Here is a 21,257-nt window from a genome sequence, read left to right as displayed (position 1 = left end):
GTGGGACAGACCAGCTTTTCTCATTAATGCAACAGCAGAGAATAGAAAATATCATGTCAGTATCATGTGCTAATGACATAAGGGGAAGTGCCGGGTGATAAAACATTTTCAATTTGATTCCATTTTATTTACATACACACACAAGCACATGTATGTTCTGCATATCAATATATTTATAGTGTTATATCTACTTGGCCATGATGTAAAATATATTTCTTCCTGTGGTCAGGGTCAGAAAAAGTTAGACCCTCTGCACCAGAGCATGCTCCTTGTCCGTAGGTATTTGGGTGCTTTTGTCCCCACTCCCCTTCCCCTTTTTCTGGATGACTCAAATCACGAGAGTGAGGTCGAGTGTCTGCTGCAGAGCAACACACATGAGTTTTCCTCCAGACCTGATTTACCCTGTGTGCTCTTCCCTGTTAATCCATTGCCCCTGGGCACCGAGCCAAGAAGCTGGAAGGCCCAGGCACTTGTCTGGGCTCCAGGGCCCACACACGGGCAGGGGCAGAGGGCAAGGTGGGCAGACAGACCCACAGCCAAGCCGATGCCGATTCTGTGGCTTGTGAAGTCCGGCTCTGCTACATTTACAGCCGGACAAAGAACTGTCAGATCATCAACAGCAAAGCTTAAGAAATGCCCAGAAATCATTCTAGCTCCCTTAGACCACACATTCCTCCCACTCCAGCTGTAGTTCTATTGTTCACAGAGGCCAAAAGAAACTAGAATACCCTTTCCCTCGTTGAGGGGGTTAATTTTATGCATCAACTTGGCTAGGAAATGATACCCAGATATTTGAGCAAACATTATTCTAGATGTTTCTGTGGAAGTATTTTTTAGATAAGATTAACATTTAAATCAGCAGACTCTAAGTGCATTATTCTCCATAATGTGGGTGGGCCTCATCTAATCAGTTGAAGACCCTTACTAGAAAAAGACTGATCTCCCCTTAAGAAGAGGGAATTTTGCCAGCAGACAGCCTTCAGACTTGAACTGCAAAACTCACTCTTCTCTGGGTCTCCAGCCTGCTGTCCTGCCCTGCCGGTTTCAGACTTGCCAGTGTCTACAACTGCATAAACCAATTTCTTAAATCTTTCTCTCTCCCTCATTCATATACATACACACACACACACACACACACACACACACACACACACACACACATACACACATACAGTTGACCCTTGATCAATACAGGTCAGAATTGCGTGGGTGCCCTTACATGCAGATTTTTTTCAATAGTAAATACTACAGTCCTACACAATCCACAGTTGGTTGAATCCATGCAGGCTGCAGATGCAGAGGAACTGTGGAGATGGGGGACCGACTATATGTTACATGCAGATTTTCAACTCTGCGGAGAGTTGGCACGCCTAACCCTCACGTTGTTCAAGGGGCAACCGCATACAAACACACGAACACACATCCTGTTTGTCTGCTTCTCTGGAGAAAGAGAAGTTTCCCGAACTAATACACACTCAATATTCCGCCCCAAAGAAAAAACCCTCCTCATTGTTCAAGGCATTCTCTCAAATGCCACCTCCTCTGTGCAGCAACCCCTGATTTCCTCTGCCAACATAATTGCTGCTTCTTCTGTGCTCATTTCTGTAGTATACTCCTTGTGCACATTTTTGCAAACATAATTCTTAACTAGCCTTGTACCATCGTTAAGATTTAGAATCTAAATCCTGTTATTCAAAGCTTGGTCCATGAACCAGTGGCATCAGCATCCCCTGGAAACTTGTCAGAAACGCAGAATCCCCATCCCAGACCTAGGGAACCAGAATCTGCCATTTTAACAAGATGCTCAGGTGGTTTATATCACATTAAAGTTTGAGAAGCCCTGTTTTAAACAAAGCTTCGTAACTTTGAGGAGCTTTTAAAAATACCAATTGCTACCATCAGAGGCTCTGATGTAATTGGTCTGGGACGCAGGCTGGGCACCCAGGATGCTGAAAACCTTCCCAGGGGTTCCTACTGTGTAGCCAAGCTTGAGAACCATCATATAAAACAAACCCCTCATTTTATAAGAGGAATTGAGACCGGAAAAGTCAAGAGATGGTCAGGCTGCAAAGTGAGTTAGCATCAGGAACCGGCCCCCAGCAAGGTTTCCTGTCTCCCTAAAAACGTAAAGGAAAGAGAAAAAGATCCATATGCACTGTCAGCAAATTTAAAACGAAACCTGGATCATACAATGCCCAGCGGATGCAAGTCACTGTCATGACACCAAGCAACTCCTCTGTACAGAGGCACCAACAGGATCCTCTATGAACACAAAGAACCACTCAGTTTAGGCTGGATCTCAGGAACCCTTCCCATTTTTTATGACTGTCAAACATTGAAACCAAGTGTAAAATTAATGCTGGGAAAGATGGAGTCACCCTGCTCTAGGGTGACCCAAAAATGTCCTACGTAGACATAGATCCTTTCTCTATTGGCACCTTTATCTTCCCCCGGCCCCTGATTCTTTGCTTACGTAATTCCTGTGGAAGGTACAAGATGATATTATTGCACTGTTTAGTGTTCCCATATGGCACGGATTTTTCATCTGAGTTGGGAGATAACAGGAAGAAAAGATGGGAGGAGTAAACAGAGTTATTTTCCTTTCAAACCCTCTGCGCTTTACCTTTACGCTGACCAGGTGAAGCCCACTAATTCCTCTGCCAGGGTTATGATCAGTAACACCAGGTTTTCCACCCAGTTTATTCCCATCATGTGCTCTACCTTTTAGGAAGGGTGACTAAGGTGCAGAGGGAGCCCGTCTTGGGCAGACACCAACGTGGAAAGGGGCTGCACCCAGATGACTGCTCACGAATGACAGGGTGACATTCTCTATAACCACCTCCTATAAACTGTCCCCAGAACAAGTTCTGGCCTGGAGTTGCTTGGAGGGAATATGCCTTTGATCTGCTGCTGACAGTGCAGTAGTTCTTCTTGGGCAAAACTACATTCTTCCCTTAGTGCCGTGGAGGACGATCTGCTTCACGAGGCACCTGCAGACGAAGCTAACCCAACCTACTGCGCTGATACACTTGTGCCCAGAAATCACACCAAACCCACTGAATTACTAGCTTGACAGCTGGTAGTAGCAGCTACCCCTACAGATGTGCTCTCAGCAGTGATAATAAAGGGAAAAAAAGAAACCCACACCATCAAGGGCACAATGAGCACGGGCGGGTGTGTATGCTCACGCACACGCACACGCGCACACACACACACACACAGAGGTGCGCACACAACTTAGGCTAACAGCCTCCCCACCAAGCCACACCAGTTGGGCCACTTTGCCCCCAGAAAGCATCTCCCTCACAGATAAAGGGAAACTTTATCTTCCTGGTATAAAGGAGAGCTGTGTGTATTTATGTAACAGATTAAAAAACAACAGGTCAGAGTAATCAACCATGACAGCGGTAGTAATGAAACAGCACTTAAAAATATTTACCAAACCAAATCACTTTGCCCAATCAGTGCCATGCTTTTAAAGCGAGTTGTTGGAATAGATCTACCAGGTGGGAACTCTTATAAACCTGACTGCATTTTACAGTGAAGGTAATGAAAAGTCTAGAGAGGTGAGGTCACTCACCCAAGGTCACAGCTAATTAATTGTGCTATCAGGATAAGAATGGCCTGTCCAGGCCCCCAGGCCAACACCCTCTGGCTGCACCACATCCCCACCAAAGCCCAGGAAGGAGTTCCAGAAGATGGTGATGCGTTTCCCAGAACAATGGTTCTGAAGCTGCTCACTGGCTACACCAGCACAGGTCTGGCTAAAGCGAAAACTTCCTGCAGAGAAAAGGGTAAGTGAAAACTGGAAATACTTCCACTGCACCATCCCTATATTTCTTTGGAGGGCTGAAGCCAATAAGAGCTTCACTTCCCACCCCGGGGCAAAGTCAGGAGGCAGCAGAATAGGATGAGGCTGCCCCAGCTCTTTCCAGCAGCGTTTGGCCTTTGGCTGCACAAGGTTAGAATTACAAACAAATCACCCTAGAACCAAGAGCCTATGGCTTCTCCCCAGATTCATTCACTTCCAATTATCAACAACAGCAGAGCTTCTATACCTTCATACATCCACTTCCACTTCCTGGAAGACTGCCTTTCCCCTTCAGCCAAGGCTGGACTAATTTTTACACATCACAAACGTCTGCACGTGCCTGGAGACAGCTGTCCCAGATTCAAGGGATCTCAGAATATAAGAACTGGAGGGTCATTCCAACCAAACATTTTTCCCCATGTTACTGTCTCTTTCTGTTAAAAAAAAAAAGAAAAAGAAAAAGAAATCAATGTATTTTTTCCATTAAGACCATATTTTTAAAAACTGAAAATCTAGAGAAGAAATAAAAATCCATAATCCCACAGCCCCATGATAACCAGCGTTAGGATTTTGGCTGATTACCTACCAGGCTTTAATTTTCTGGGCCTGTGTGCTTTAAACAAGGCTATCATCATCATATACAAAAACTTCTGTATCCTTTTTCTTTACCTACCATTATATCATAAAAATTCCCCACATTGCTACAGTCCTCCTATACATAATTCCAATGGCTAGTTAGCATTTAATCAACTATATTTACCGTATTTACCTAACTGCTTCCCTACTGTGGAACATTTATGTTTGTTTCTAGTGTTTCATAACGTAAACAAGGCTTCACTGAACACTACTGTGCGTGCGCGTTTTTTCATCGTCATTATTCGAGGTTATTTCCTCAGGAGAGCTTCCCAGAAGTCAACCTCCCATTTTTTTCATTGTTGGAGAAACACAGGCCCCGAGTGATTAAATGTCTGTTAAGGTAAAAAGAACAGGCTCTAGGGACCCGGGTTCCGTCCTGACTCAGCTGTCAACGAGTAGCTGTGTCAACACCAACCAGCCAGTCAACTCCTCTGAGACTCAGTTTCCCTTGGGTGTTAGGGGATAGGTCCCTCCAAGACGTGTCACGGTGTCTCTGTCCACCATTCCACACAGCCTCCCATGAGACACCAAATCACCGGCCCGTCTCCCTTCTGTCTGTCTGCTTTTCACACCAGCTCTTAGGAGAAGGACTTGGTCGAAGCCCATCATGGGACCAGACTCGTTTAAACAGACAGGGCCATGCAGGCCAAGCCTACGACTTGCAAACTGCGGCAGCCACACTGGCTGTTTCTCCCCCTGCCCCGGTCCTTGGCACTGCTTGCTGAATCCAGGTCAGCTGTGGAATTCAACAGCCCTCCCTTCATACCCCAGTGAGCTGACCAGAGGGCAGTGTGACAACAATAAACACACCCAGGCCCGCGCTTGGGGACTTCCCAGAATTCAGCCATGCAGGGGAGGGAGCTGGCCTGAGTCTCCTATCAGGGTTCTCCAGGACACTAAAGAGGCCGCTGTGCCTGCAACCATTAGTCACATCCCCCATGGGTCCCTGCAGGTGAAAACATGGCCCAGAACACACGGAACCAAGGGAGGACTACCTCGCTCCTGTTTCCACCTTGTCCGCACAAGAGTTTGCCATTTATTTTTGGCCTCTTTCAACAGTGAGTTATAATCAGTAGAGAAGGGAAGACAATGAAACAACAATCTCTCAACATCCTGTTTGACACATGCAGTTCCCCAGCTACTGTCCCCACAGTGATGGAATAGGTGACGTGAGCTCCAATTTAGTCACCATTTCCCCCTTTTCATATTACGTCTGCGAAAGCCCTATGGACTTTGTGCATATGGCGCACGGATTTTGCAGCATATTGTGCTAGGAAAAACGCAAGCTTCGGAGTCAGGCAGTCCTACGTCGAATTCTGATTCCACTTCTCCTAAGCTGGGTGAACCTGACAAAATACCCTGTTTCACAGAATCTAAGCCACCACTGCCAAGACCTATGATGATTTCACTTACTACCAAGAAAGAAAAGCCACTGCCAATTGAACTACGACCCGACATCGATTATAAGTCAGGTCCCTATTTTAGATGTTGAAGTGTGAAAAAAAATGTGTCTTAGAATCAATGATTGTGACATTTAACCTCTCTCCAATTAAACTTCTCACTTGTAAGATGGAGATGCTAAATGCCCACCGTGAAGCTTGGTTGTGAGGCGGTAATGAGGTGACACTTGTGCCTGACTCTGGACCTGGCATGAAGTACTCAATAAAGTGTTAGTTCCTCATCTCGTTCCAAAAGGGATGGGTAGGTTCTAGATAGATTATAAGCTCTTTTCAGAATAGTTATCATACCTTATATGTCTCTGACCTCTTCTCGCCCCCAATGACCAAGAACAATGCCATACACATTGTAGGCACTTAATAAATGGATTGTGAATACAAGTATTGAACTAGTTTGAAAACTGATAAATACCCACTCAGGGAACCCCTGTTGGAGGGTATGACCCCTGCAATCCCACTGGCTCCCCCAGCACCTGGAGGTGATGAGCACACCTGGCAGTGTCATCCTGGGTCACAGGGGCTGGAAAGGAGAAAACAAGTGCCAGGTGCTTGGGTGCACATCCCCCGTGGAACCCCCCATGGGCAGGCTGTGGACGGCGGCCCACTGCACTGGGGTCAGCACCCGTGGCTACGTCTCAGGTCCACAGACAAACGCGGCACTGTGGTACCCGCAGGCCTCGCGGGGAAAGCCGGGCTGCCTATGTGCCCTCGATATGAACGGCTGTGCATATTAAGTCAGACAGGCTATGTCCCCAGGGGCTCTAAACCTGTCCCCAGGACTCCCTGAGAGCAACACTGTGCCGTGTAAACAAATGTCGCATGTGGGTGGTGCTGGAAGGAACAAAAGTTCAAACAAGCAGAATCGTGTGGCATTGGGTTTTTTTCCCCAAAATGTTTACACCTGCTGCTTTTTTCTCCTCTGGTGCCCCAGCTCTATTGGAAAAGGAGGAGAGACAGAGCAGGGAAAAAGAATCTCATTTTCCACCGCCCACTTTCGATTATTCATAGTCTTGTAGGAGATGAGAGCGCTGCCAGTGACAAATTTAAATGACAAGTCTTCTAAAATCCTGACGTTGCCCTTGACTTCAGTCAAGATACGTTCTGTCGGAGGCATGTGTGCGCTCACACCCTCACAAAGGCACTCACCGCTCCCTCCAAGCTCCAATTAGCTGGAATTTCAAAGACCCGATTCCCTAAGGAACACTCACACAGATGGGTATTGCTTTCACAAAGTTAATGGGACTTGAAGGGGAAAAGAAGCAATAATAATTACCAAAATAGTAATTACCTATTCGCTGAGGCTTCATGCTTGAGTGCCTGTATAGCCTCTCCCCTCGCGGGAAGGGAGGACGGAGGGAGCGGCGAGAGGAGGAATTGAGTGAGAACGTTCATTTGCCCCAGAGCTGCAGAGTGTTGGCCGCGGAGAAGAGAGGGAGGCAGTATTCTCCCCCATGCCCAGGCACCAGAACCGGCAGGAAGTGTTCTCTTGGGTTCTCTCGGGATTAAGGGGCCTGAATCTAGTCCCTTCCCCCACTACCCCCCGGTGCAGACTCTAAGTCCTTTGGCTTCTCTGTGCTTTGGGCTCTACATTGGCCAAAAGCAAGGAAGACCTCAGGGGGTTGCTGAGAGGCTAAGGAAGCGTCTCTAGCGAGAGAAGCTGCATTCCTGACCTGGCATCACTCAGCCTCATCTGTGCCGCCTGCTACCCAAAGCCCCTGGGAGGACCCCAAGGTGGGGCATAGTGTCACTTATCTGGTTGTGCATTCCCGACATTTAAAGGGGATTTTAGGAGACTTTCCACAGCACTTCACCTTCTTATTAATAAGTCCTTACTAATAAATAGGGAAAGTGGTACCTACACGTCATTAAACATCCACTAATTACTTATGAGACTCCAATAACCCACACTATGGACTCCCCAGCATCCCAATCCTGGAAAAAAAGGAAACACACCCAAAAGTTTGGATTTCTCAAAAATCCCTGTTTACACCAAGCATAAATGGCTGCTTTGTTCACAGCTGAATCCCCAGCCTAGGGATGAGGTGCTGCCCAATAAAAGTTTCTACAATGATGGAAATGTTCTATGCTGCAGTGTCCAATATGGTAGCCTCCAGCTAGCCACGTGGTTTTCGAGCACTTGAAATGTGGCTAGGGCAACTGAGGACCCGGATTCTTTATTTTATTTAGTTTTAATTTACGTAAATTCATAGAGCTATGTATGGTTAGTCACTACTGTATCGCAAAGCATAGATCTAGAGAGTGCCTGGTATACAGCTGGTGCTCAATGAAGATTTGTTCAAGGGAAGAATGAATGGACAGTAGTCACCATAATAAGTCCTGATTAAGCAGGATTCCCATGTTTTTTGAGCACTCACTTTAAACAAATCCCTGTTTATGTCTACAACCTTCTGAGTTAGGTATGTTTATTATCTGTTTTACACATAAAGAAACAGAGGCTCAGAAGAGTTAAGTGGAGAACTCCCAGCCACGTAGAATGTGGCAAGGCCGAGACAACGCCAGGCCATACACAGGATGGGGCAGCCTCTTAAAACTAGTCAACTTTTCCCCTGATGACAAAAGCATCTGGATACCTCACTTTACTTTCTACAGATGACACCAAATTCAACATTTTTTTTGGAAACCTGGAAAAGGAAAGAACTTTTTTCCTTATGAAATACAGCAATGGATACACAGTGTCACGGGTGGGGATCTTCTGAGAGCCTAGCCAGTGCGCTCACCTAGCAAGGCCCTGTTAACTAACCCTGGGTCCCAAGCCAAGAACTAACTATACATGCCATCACTGGGGCCGTTCCCTGAAACCATCGCCCACGCGGCAGACTCCTGTGCCGTGGCTTCCTGGTCATCATCTCCAAGAGTTCTCGCCTCCTAATGCTGCCAAGCACGTCCACCTCTCATGCACTGAGTGTCCTTCGCCAACGAGAGTCCTTCATCCCTTCTCACACGGTGACTCACAGCCCCAGCCCGCCTTGCCCCTTGGACCACCGACCCCCTGGTCCCATATAAGCCCCACCTCCTCCAAAGGTTCTTCCCAAACCCTTCAGCCCTCAGGAATTCCTCTGTCCTCAGCTCTGAGGCAACATCCATTATCTGCAAGGCCACCTCCTCAGGGACCCAGGCTGCCTGAGGGGATGGGCGCTGGGGACCAGTGTGGCCTTTTCTCACAGGCGCTGTGCATTTTAACTCTAACCTCAAACTCAAGCTCCTCCCTCATCAAAACAAAAGCTCATCAGTGAACCCGGACCAGCCCTTCTAGAGAACAACATGGCAATACGTCACCCCCTATTAGAGGAATTTTTTTTTTTTTTTTTTTTTTTTTTTTTTTTTTTTTTTTTGCGGTACGCGAGCCTCTCACTGCTGTGGCCTCTCCCGTTGCAGCGCACAGGCTCCGGACGCACAGGCTCCGGACGCGCAGGCTCAGCGGCCATGGCTCACAGGCCCAGCCGCTCTGCGGCATGTGGGATCTTCCCGGACCGGGGCACGAACCCATGTCCCCTGCATCGGCAGGCGGACTCCCAACCACTGTGCCCCCAGGGAAGCCCCACACAGCACTTTTTATGAAGAGAATTCTGTTCAAACATTTTCTCTACTTTTCCTCTTTGTTGTAGCACCCTTTACAGACTGGCACTGTCAGGCTACCCGGGTAGCCAACCCTTAATCCAATACTGATATTTTGGGGTTACTCAACTGCCTTAAGCAAACACTTCCTGCCATTGCAGTATAACGATTCATACTGTACTTAATCATATGTTTTGTTGCACTGCTGTGTGCTTGCGTACGCTTATCTTCTCTCAAGAACAAAGGCCATATCTTTAAAGGCCATTAAAGAAAAATAAATGAAAAATAAAAAAGAGAGAGAGAGAGAGAAACTCTCCAGACACTGGACAAAATAAGTAACTGTAGGGCTTCCCTGGTGGCGCAGTGGTTGACAGTCCGCCTGCCGATGCAGGGAACGCGGGTTCGTACCCCGGTTCGGGAAGATCCCACATGCCGCGGAGCGGCTAGGCCCGTGAGCCATGGCCGCTGAGCCTGCGCGGCCGGAGCCTGTTGCTCCGCAACGGAAGAGGCCACAACAGTGAGAGGCCTGCGTACCATAAAAAATAATAATAATAATAAGTAACTGTAACTGAAAGGTCCTAGAGCACTTCTGAAAAATCTTCAAATTGGGAATGTCCCTCAAAGGGTGCTCTGTATCTCATCAGGGCCCAGGGCAATGCGGGAGCGCTAGTGTCAGCATCCGCTCACATGATTGTCTCACTCTTTTAAATAGTGAACCATTTCAATGAATATTTGGCAAAGCTAATTTCACTTGGGCTGGAGAATTAGCTCAGCTGTATCTAGTTCCCAAATCAAAAATAGAGAGAAGTCTTTAAAAGCCCCCAGAAACCTACCCCTAACTTAACAACATAACAAAATCGTAAAACCATTGCTACTAACTCAATAACAAGATGACAAACAACCCCATTTAAAAATGGTCAAGAGATTTGAATAGACATTTCACCAAGGAAGATATATGACTGGCTAATAAGCACATGAAAAGGTGCCCGACATTATTAGTCATTAGGAAATGCAAATCAAAATCATAATGAGATACCCCTATGCACTATCTATAATGGCTATAAGCAGGAAGACTGACAATATCAAGTGTGGGTGATGATGTAGAGAAATTAGAATTCCCTACCTAGCAAGTAGGAATATAAAGTGGTACAGCTGCTTTGGAAAAGTTTGGCAGTTTCTTAAAAAATTAAATATACGTACTATATATAACCCATCAATTTCACTCCTAGATATCTGTTCAAAAGAAATGAAAACATGGGTCTACAAAAGACTTGTACGCAAATGTTCAGAGCAGCATTATTCACAATAGCTAAAAACCGGAAACAATACAAATACCCATTGAATGGCGAATGGTTAAACAAAATGTGTTCTATCCATACGATGGAATATCACTTGGCAATAAAAAAAGAATAAACTTCTGATACATGCGACAACACAGACTAACATCGAAAACATGCTAGGTGAAAGAAGCCAGACTTAAAAGACTACATATTATATGACTCCATTTATACAAAATTGCTGGGAAAGGCAAAATGTTAGAAACAGAAAGCAGGTCAGTGGTTGCCTGGGGCTAGGAGTGAGAGCAGGAATTGTCCAAAAACAAGCATGAGGAAACTTTTGGAGATGTTGGAAGTATTCTAAAACTTTTTGTGATGATAGTTTCACAATCATATAAGTTTACTAAAAATCATGAAATTACTTACAGTGGGTGAATTTAAGACATATAAAGCATATCTCAATGAAGCTGGGTTTTTTTGTTTGTTTGTTTTTCTAAAAAGCAATGCTAAAGCTGCAACTTAATTTGGGGCTTCAAAACTACAGTTTCAGTTTATGGATATTATGCTAACTAAAAGAGCATCTCAAAGCCTAAGGGCTATTATAGTTGGAAATTGGAAATTTAAAAAACAGTTCATATCATTTTAATGTAAAGTCAGTTTTCCACGTTTTTTCATACTCATTAACAATTCTCAAGGAAAGTCTAATCCCCAAGGCATCCCAGACTTGCCCAAACCTGAGAGACGAACTCCCCCAAAGCCCTGTTCACAGGTGTAGAACCATCAGGGCGAGGGGTCAGCGTGGCTCTCAGCGGTGAGTGTGCCCAAGTCTCTTCCCAACATTCCCTTTGGCTTGAGTCTGAAATAAAAAGAACCCCCCACCCCCAAGGTCTTCTGGCTTAGAGAACAATGTTCAGTGAGTGCTCTCCTAGGGGCCCACACCCATCAGCTGAGCTCTCCAGAGCTGCCTCTCCACCAACAAGTCTCTCCAAGCCCACGTCTGTGTGACACGTCTGCCAGGTGTCTCATGGCCCAGCTTGCCTGGCCAGGTGGCCTTGATCCAGCCAAAATCTGTACTCGTCATGATTCCCCAGAGAAACAGAACCAATAGGATATGTATACATAGAGAGGGGGTGGGGTTTATTTTTAAGGAATTGGCTCATGCCATGATGGGGCTCATGCCATGATGGGGCTCATGCCATAATGGGGACTGGCAATTTGCAGGACAGGCCATCAGGCTGGAGACCCAGGAAGAGCTGATGTCGCAGTTTCCAGCAGGAAAGCAGCCTGAAAGCAGAAATCCTTCCTCCGGGACCTCAGTCTTTCCTGGCTCCTTAGAGGTCCTAAGCTAATACTTGAATTCAAAGGGTCTCTGTCTCCTGGTGGTCCTCCGCTGGCACATGCCACACAGGAGGTGGCACTCAATAAGGCTTGCAAACCTACAGACAACCATTAAACTCCATGGAGTGGGTCACGTTTATCTGCTCTCCCATCACCGACTTTCAACATATGCACACTCTAAATTTAATAATCCTAACAAGGTTGGCATCATCTCATCATGACATATATTTTTCTCTCTGCTGTTTTACTACGGTCATTAGAAGAGCGGCAAAATGCCAAACGTGTATTTCACAAAGTAGGTGAAAAACCTACGTAATCAAGAAATGTCTACATCTGTAAAGTCTTCACCCAAGTCTATGTTCTCATAATCAGCACCTTTGTGGAGTGTGGCCCAGCTCAGAATGACCACTCAATCCCTCCACCTCCACTGCCCTCCAGGAGAGTGGCCCCCCCGCATTGCGAGATAATCTCCAAAAAGACTGAGCCGGGAGATAGCATCAGACACAAGCAGGGACACCTGGGGTGGGGAGCAAGGCGAGGACTGCACTTTTCAGGTGGCTGAACCAGTAATATTTCTGTTGGGAGCTACAGGTGGACAGTGTTCTGCCCATCGCACGAGCCCAGGAAGCAGAGGAGGCTGCTCTAAAGAGGGATGGGTGATGAAGGCGACACATGGAGAGGAGCAGAGCACAAAATGGTAAAATTCCAGGAGTTCATGGTTTCCAGGTACCTACTGAGACCCAGCTACATCCCTGCCCCGAGTTCCATGAGACAGCCCTGCATCCTTCCCACGGTGATGATAAAGCTTCACAGGAGGACGATGAGTTCCTGGTAACACCATCAGCACTTTCTAGATCACGTATCCGTGAAGCAAGTACTAGATTTTCAGCAAAGACAGCACCTGAAGCTTGGCTTATGCATATTTCCTTTTTAAAATAAAAAAAAAAAAATACTTTTAACTGTATTTTCTGAGTCTAGCAGAAAGGAATCGTCTCATCAGGAAAATGAGGGAAAATAAATCTTCAGAAGCACCGTTTGGAAAAAGACTAAATAACTGACCACAGTGGGAAGAACTAACATTTATTGAGTCTATGCAGACAGCTAAGGGGGGGCCATGGGCTAGGTCTTTATCTACCCCCCTCAATTTAACTGTCCTATCAACTCTATATGATAGTATCTTTAGCTCCATTTTATTGGTGAAAAAAATGAGGCTCAGGAAGGACATTACCTCTCCCAAAGCCACACAGTGGTAAACTGCCAAATTTTCCCAGTTAGTTTTGTGTAGCACCACATCTTAAATCATGATCCTCTTTGCTGGACCATGATTTCCCTGAATCAAAATACAGAACTAATTGCCTGTGCATTACTTTCTCCATGAAACCCTTAAAACATGCTATTTACTTTCACTTTTTTTGTTGTTCTTTCCCAGTTTCAGGTACCAAAAGGTCCAACTTGTTCATTGGGCTTCTCCCTGCTCCAATATAAACTTCTGCGGAATTGTACGTTTGCAAAGCCAGACACCATCAACAAAATAATCACTCACCCGAGCCTAATTTCAATTAGATAAAATGAGGCTGGTGATGCTTGACTTTTCCTAACAGTAAATAGAGTCATTTCTTTCATTTACATAATGCCCCAGGGCTTCCTCAACTCTAAACCAAATCAGTAGACCGAAATCATTTCTCTCCACGTTCAGGGGCGGAAACTTGGAGAAAAATGCAATCACATTTACTACAGTCTTCAGACAGGCATAGATAGAGAACAGACTTGAAGGGAGAACAGGAAATGCAGGGTTTGCTGGAGTTTCAGATGGTGACTGTCAAGTCCAAATACACAATTTCATTATCTGCAGCCCTATCTCTGCTAGTGTGGCAACCATGACCAGTGCGGCCCCGTTTCCTTCCCGCTCTCTCAGGCCTGTCCCAGCAGCCCTTCTCAAGCTTGAGCAATTTGCTGACACTGTGAAGCAGGGCAGAAAAGGACATAGCACTCCCAGTCTGCGGCTAATGATGCCAAACAAGTTGGGGCAAGATCAGTGTGCAGCAAGGTCAAGTCTCAATGAAACTCTGCAGCCTTATTCACTATCCCCAAAGCGCCATCCATCCCCCAGAGAGACTTTCCCAAGGGAGCCTGCACTACTCTCTCCAAAAACCAGGGCAGGGACCATGAAAACAGATGTCGCCACATGACACACAAAGGCAACAGGTATTTTAACACAGCTCCCCTGCCAGGTGAACGACCCAAGGCCGTGGATGTCTTCTTTTCCCAAAGGCAGAGAGCCATCACGCCTCTGTGTCTGGCTGCGGCAGCATCCAAACCACCTGGGAGCTGGATGGAAATTCTGAATCTCAGGTCCCATCCTGGAATCTGCATTTTGACAAGATCCCCAGGTAATGCAACGGCAAATTAAAGTTTGAGAGGTACCGTGCTATTGCATGCAGGACAAAAATGTTCTGTATTGATCGACACATCCTCTTGATAAGCCAGGCATTCATTCATTCGATGAAAAGCATTCATTTGGCATTCAAGAAATATTTATAGTGTGCCTATGAGGTGACTCAGCGCCTGGCACTGTCTAGGGGAGATAAGGCAAATGGGTGAGCCAAGCAGACAAAGGCTCTACCCCCTCAAAGAACTTACATTCTAACTGGGGAGACAAATAACAAAGAGAGGAACAAGCAAACAAATGAAAGAGATTATCGCCAACTGTGATAAGGAGTTCACGTAGCCATTCTACGAGCACACTGGCGTGCGCAAAATGACATCTGCTCTCGATTATTCATTACAAGTTGGTATAAGCAAAAGGTTGGAAACAGGAGAAAATACTTGCAAACGAATCAACGGACAAAGGATTAATCTCCAAAATATATAAACAGCTCATGCAGCTCAATATTAAAAAAAAACAACAACCCAGTCAAAACATGGGCAGAAGACCTAAATAGACATTTCTCCAAAGAAGACATACAGATGGCCAAGAGGCACATGAAAAGCCGCTCAACATCAGTAATTATTAGAGAAATGCAAATCAAAACCACAATGAGGTATCACCTCACACCAGTTAGAATGGGCATCAACAGAAAATCTACAAACAATAAATGCTGGAGAGGGTGTGGAGAAAAGGGAACCCTCTTGCACTGTTGGTGGGAATGTAGATTGATACAGCCACTATGGAGAACAGTATGAAGGTTCCTTAAAAAACTAAAAATAGAATTACCATACGACCCAGCAATCCCACTACTGGGCATATACCCAGAGAAAACCATAATTCAAAAAGACACGTGCACCCCAATGTTCATCACAGCATTAATTACAATAGCCAGGTCATAGAAGCAACCTAAATGCCCATCGACAGATGAATGGATAAAGAAGATGTGGTACATATATACAATGGAATATTCCTCAGCCATAAAAAGGAACAAAATTGGGTCATTTGTAGAGACGTGGATGGACCTAGAGGCTGTCGTACAGAGTGAAGTAAGTCAGAAAGAGAGAAACAAATACCGTATATTAACACATATATGTGGAATCTAGAAAAATGGTACAGATGAACTGGTTTGCAAGGCAGAAATAGAGACACGGATGTAGAGAACAAATGTATGGACACCAAGCGGGGAAAGGGGGAGGGGACGTGGTGGGATGAACTGGGAGATTGGGATTGACATATATACACTAATATGTATAAAATTGATAATAAGAGCCTGCTGTATAAAAAAATAAAATAAAACAAAAACAAAAGTTTGGAAACAACCTAAATGTTGAATAATAGGGAACTGCTTAAGTAAATTTTGGTTTATCCCATACAGTGAAATACTACGCAGCCAAAAATAGGAGTGAGGATACTTTTACATTCTGAGTTTTAAATATACATCTATGTGTATATATACACAAATTTTCAAGATCATATTGTTGCATGATGAAAGCAAAGTATATAACAGTAAGTATAAGATGTTACTAATGGTGTGAAAAATATTTTTCAAATTCTCAACACACATATTCACCAGTCCATACTTAGAAAAGTCATCAAAAGGAGAGAAAAAAACTTATAACCGTGATTGCCTCCAGTTGAAGGATGGGGCTGGGGAACACTTCCTCTTCACTGTGTACTATTTCAAGTGTGTTAGAGCCCTTGAAACTTGTACCATGTGAATCTATAACCTATTTATAATAACTAAATAAAATCTACTTTTTAAGCAAATGCATTAAAGTAAGTGCAAGAAAAGATGGAGGCACGCAGTGCTGAGACGACAGAAGGGTATGGGTGGGGGGCGGGATTGAGGAAGGGGAAGGATTCCGGGAGGAGATACCACTGGGGCTGAGGCTGGATGAACAGGCATCCATCACACACACGAGGCAGAAGGGTACTCCTGACAGAGGCACGGACACATGAAGGAACAAGGACCTTTCCAGGAAACACCTGCAGTTTGGTTTAGCTGAAGTGCGTGGGGTTCCAGAACCACCAGCAGGACATGAGGCTGGGCAGGTTCATCAGAGGCCAGGTCTTGCCTGTCATGCCGAGAAGCTGGGGCTTTTCTTAGAAGTGATGAAATGAAGGAGCAGTAACGTGATCAGGTTTGCAGTTCTTCAAAGTAATTCTGGCAGTAGAGTGGAAGGTGGATAGAGGCAAGGGTGGCGAGGGGCAGACTGAAGCCTAATTCAGATGCAGTCAGGGCCTAGCTCCTTCTACAGAGGAAGCAATGATGCAGAAGAGGGAACAGATACAAGAGGGATGAGGGGCTGGCATCACCCCAGATTTGGGAACTGATTCCATGAGTGGGGTAGACACACAACAAAGGATCCCTCCGACCATCTCACCTGGGCAGCCACTCTCTGAGAGAAGTAAGTACAGAAGGAGCAAGTTTAGGGGCTAGGAGAGGAAGCAATGACTTGGGGGGAGACACATGTCCTTGAGCAACTCAACTCCAGCCTCATCTGTAAGATGGGACAAACAGCTACCTTCGGGGATTATTTTGGTCAAGAAATGAAACATTTCATATAGAGCATTACCACGTTGCCCACAGTAGGTACATAACAAGAGGCAGCCCTGGATGCTGTAGAAATTATACAATGCAGAAAAGTCTCTCCAACAGAGAAATGCCTCGTTCGCTTAGGAAGGGATTTCAAGGAAATTTTTAGAAATCAAAGGAGGATGTTGTGATTCAACTGACTGCAAGTTTTATGCCTCCATACTGGTCACAGCCCCTCACCTCGACAGGCCCATGACCAGTATGGACCCAGGGCCACAGATCTCTCACCACTGCCGGGCAAGCAACTCAAAGAAGGACAGGACGACGAGGCCAGGACTAGTCAAGGTTGGCTTGCTTCAACATTAGGCAACCACTAATATCTACAAACCTCCAACGGCCAGACTGGCCCAATAACTGTTCGGGGTTTTTCACTTCCGGTGTCGTATGTGTTGAACCTCTAACTGTGACAGCACAGCACACCAAGATGACCACCCCACCGGGTACTCAGAGGTACAATGGGAAGAAGGGCCATGTCTGGGGATTTTCCACTGAAGATGAAGCCTGGAACAAGCCTATGGTCCAGCCACATGTAAATCCAAAGCCTCCACATTTCCTACAAGCAGAGACTACCTCAGAATCAGGTAGTCTGATCACCTGTGAAATCAGGAATTAAAAGAAAAGTAAGAAGCCCAAGACTTAGCATGAAAATATGAACAAACCCCTATTCCTCAGTCATGATGATTAAACCAAGGCTATTTCTTACGCCTCTGACACTTGGTTTTGAAAAGGTAACTCACCTCAGTCTTGTCAAGGAAAGAAAAAAAAAAAAATCATAGGGGTTTCCAAAAATGAGAACAGAAGATGTATCCAGTAATGTATAATTTGTGCCACTTCCCAAAGCCAGAGCCCCCAAATGCTTTCATGGGTAAAGTACCAGAGGTGGTCAGAAAACAGGAACATCCCTGTTTCCCAAATTGCCACCCTCCAGGAGACATGCTCTAGGGCTGCTCTGCGGGTCTGACCTGGAGGTCTGTGCTGGGGTGGGGATGGGAGGGGGAGGGCGGTGAGGGGTGGGGAATGTGACAACAAGGTCTTTCTGATGTGATAGGTCGTAAGCCCTCTAGCAGAGATGGGGCTCGAGACGGACCCATCTGACATGAATTGCCCTCCTAGATTTATGCTATAAGATGGTGATCATTTACTGAATATGCACAGACCCACTGTGAGCACAGAGGTAAGCTACCCAACGTATATATTCAATCAAACAGAAAAGAAATATTGGCCAGAACCTAATGACATTCCATTCAAGGCCAAAGGAAACAGGCAACAAAGGTCAGAAGCTTAATAAAATTAACATGAAAACGGACAGCCTTGGACGGTCTCCTTAGGAATCTTCAGATGTCCCATCCGAGTCAACAACAGAATGGAATGGCCTGATGAAAGTGGTTTTCTAGGGAGAAAGAGTTCTACATTCTGGTCATAATTCTCGGAAGAGAGAATTAAAATATATGTACATGTCACCTACCCTAAATCCATGCCTGTTTTTAAAAATAAAACATTCTTTCCAAGATTGCATAAATTACCCTTGGTTTCTGTTCCTTCCCGGTTCTTGCCTTCTAACTCTTTTGCCTTCTAAGCTTTGTCTCTTTCCTGGCCAACAAAAATTTCCACCTTTCAAGGGTGGGCAATAACATTTTCTCGGGACCTAAGGAGTGAGCAGCCTTCCTGGTTCGTGCGAGGACGGCCTGATGGACAAAAAAACATGCACGTCTTCCTCTGGGCACGGCAGGGGCTCTGATACTCTGCCCTGAGATGGTCCAGTCGGCCTGGGTTAGGTGGGGGAACCCGACGGTGAAGGCTGGTAAGCTCACCCCCAACCTGCCTGTCACCAGGCCTAGGAACTACTCCTGCGGGGAATTAAGGTGGGACTATTGCATGCTTCCACGTGAAACTGGCAGCATGGGGCCTTTCCCCACACAAAGCATCCGTGCCTCTGGAACTACTGCGCTCATCCCCTAAAATTCTAAGATCCTACTCCAAATCTGCGCGGAAGACAATTCTCGGGCTGCCGCACTCGAAAGTTAACTCCCTCTGCTTTTATCAAATTAGTCTTTACTAACCTATGACCACCACCCCCCGCCACGAAGACGTCCTAATAGATCCCCCGCCCCCATCCAACCACTCTCACCATCCTTGCTTTCAGCGAAGAAGAAATAATTCCAGCTAACTGTCACATCTCTATAATCTCCCACTAAACCAACTCCCAGCAGGAAGAAAGAAACTATCCTAGCAGGGCGCCACAGCTGCTGACTGTCAGGCAGTCGATCGCCCCCAGGAAAACCCGAGACACGTGTGGGCCCTTTATTCCGGCGTTCCTGGGCGCGCACTCGCCTCTCGCAGGCGCGCACGCACGCACGCACACCCTCGGGCACTGCACACTCAGCCGGCGACTTAGTTTTGTCTCCCTCAGAGCAGCCCGTCCCCAATCTTAAGAATTTCCTCAGCCTGGTCTACTTTCCCGGAACACACGCGCCTCCTGCAGCCTGGGCGCCACGCGCGTGTGAAAGCGCTCCCAGGTGGTGCCAGAAGGGAGAAGGGAAGCGTAGGTGTGGGGAAGGCCAGGGATGAGGAAGGAGAAAGCTCCGAGTGGGATGTGGGATCTCAGGTGCCCGGGTCGACGTAGATGCCATGTAAGCTTCCGGGATGAAGAGAGGGCAAGAGGAGAAAAGCAGCAGGGGATGAAAGGAGCGAGGCTGGGGATGGAGTGGCGGAGGGGGAGGGGTCGCTCACCCAAGGTCTTGACTGCGATCTGCCTGGTGAGGGGCGGCGGCAGGTTGATGCACACCAAGTCCACGTCCTGATGCAGCAGCACCTCGTCAATGCGGCTGGTGTAGAAGGGGACGCTCATCTCCTTGGCCAGCTCCTCCGCTTCCTCCTGCGTGCGGCCCCAGAGAGCCTTCACCGCGAAGCCCTCGTCTTTCAGCAGCGGGATGATGACACGGGCCGTGAGGCTGGTGCCGAACACGCCCACCCCGGGAAGCATGGCTGCTCCGGCCCGCCTGGTTCTGCTTTCAGCTCGGATCTCCGGTCGAACACGCGCACGCACAGCACTCTAGCCAGTCCCGCAGCCGGATCGCCGCGGTGCGCCAGCCGCCGTGCACCGGGCCAGGCGCCCGGGCGCCCAGAGCGCACCGAGCCGCAGGCGGAGCAGGCTCGGGCGCCTCAGTACGGTGACTGCTGCAGTGTCCGCCACGCGGGGCTCCCGTCCTTCCCAGAGGCGGCGGCAGGGACCCTCCGCGGCGCGCCTGAGGCCCCGAAGCCCCGCGGAGCCCGGGCTCAGGCGGCGTCCCCGCCACAGCGCGGGCCGGCTGCGTGCGCCCCGCCGAGGTCGCTCCATGGCCGGCTCATCCCCGCGCCCGCGCCGCCGCAGCCGGGACCGGCTCTCCCCCGCGTCGTTTCCGCAGCCTGCGAGTCGCACGCAGGAGCCTCGACACACTGCCACAGCCCGGACCGGCCGGGCTGCGGGGGTCCCCTTCCTCCCCGCCCGCCGCTCCGAATGAAATGCACTGGCGACCAGCAGGAGGCCGGCTAAGCTGGAGGCTCGGAGGGCGCCGGGCGTGGATGTGGAGCTGCAGCGCGGCGGCGGCGGCGGCCACGACCTGGGGCCAGCCTTCTCATTCTGCTGCCATGTTCGCTCGCCGCGCGGCTCGGGCGGCCTGGGCCCGGCGGCAGGCTAGGGCTCCGGGATCCCGCGGGAGGGCGGAGTTGGCGAGTTTGGCTGTCAGCGGCCGGGCCGCCGCAGCGCCGCGCGCCATTGGCCGCCGCGCGCCGCCCCCGCCCCCGCCGCCGCGGGCTCGGGGTGCGCGCTGCGCCCGGGCCCAGAACACGCCCGGCTCCTTCCCCGCCCCACCTAGCTCGCCTTCTGCCCTTCGCGTCTTCCCTTTCTTCGCCGTCCACCACCTCCTTCTTCCCCTTGCCTCTTTCCAAGCCCCGCCCCAAACAAGCCAATACATCTATCGAGTCAGGGCGCGCCCTAATAGGCTAGTCATCTGTGCCTTGCAAGAGAGCAGCGGGCGCCCGGGCCCCGAGAAGGTCGGGGCACGCGGCCAGGTGTGAGCAGCGGGTAATTACCATCTCCGCTCCGAGAGCGTTTCCTCCGTGCCGGGCATCCCGCTAAAGAAGCTTTCCTTGCATTCTC

At 47.9% G+C, this 21,257-nt stretch overlaps 1 protein-coding gene across 1 annotated transcript in view; it reads right to left on the bottom strand.

The window, feature by feature from the left end:
* The window catches only part of GFOD1 (Gfo/Idh/MocA-like oxidoreductase domain containing 1), a 99,777-nt gene extending 78,942 nt beyond the window's left edge, over positions 1–20,835 (bottom strand). The window contains exon 1 of the mRNA XM_007446409.1: positions 19,850–20,835. Within this exon, the coding sequence (XP_007446471.1) occupies positions 19,850–20,102 (253 nt within the window). The 5' untranslated portion in view covers positions 20,103–20,835. The remainder of the gene's footprint in view (positions 1–19,849) is intronic.
* Positions 20,836–21,257: the final 422 nt, after the last annotated feature.

This window comes from Lipotes vexillifer, unplaced genomic scaffold, assembly GCF_000442215.2.
Source record: "Lipotes vexillifer unplaced genomic scaffold, Lipotes_vexillifer_v1.1 scaffold1154, whole genome shotgun sequence".
Lineage (NCBI taxonomy): Eukaryota > Metazoa > Chordata > Mammalia > Artiodactyla > Lipotidae > Lipotes > Lipotes vexillifer.
This window is presented reverse-complemented; position numbering and strand designations above follow the sequence as displayed.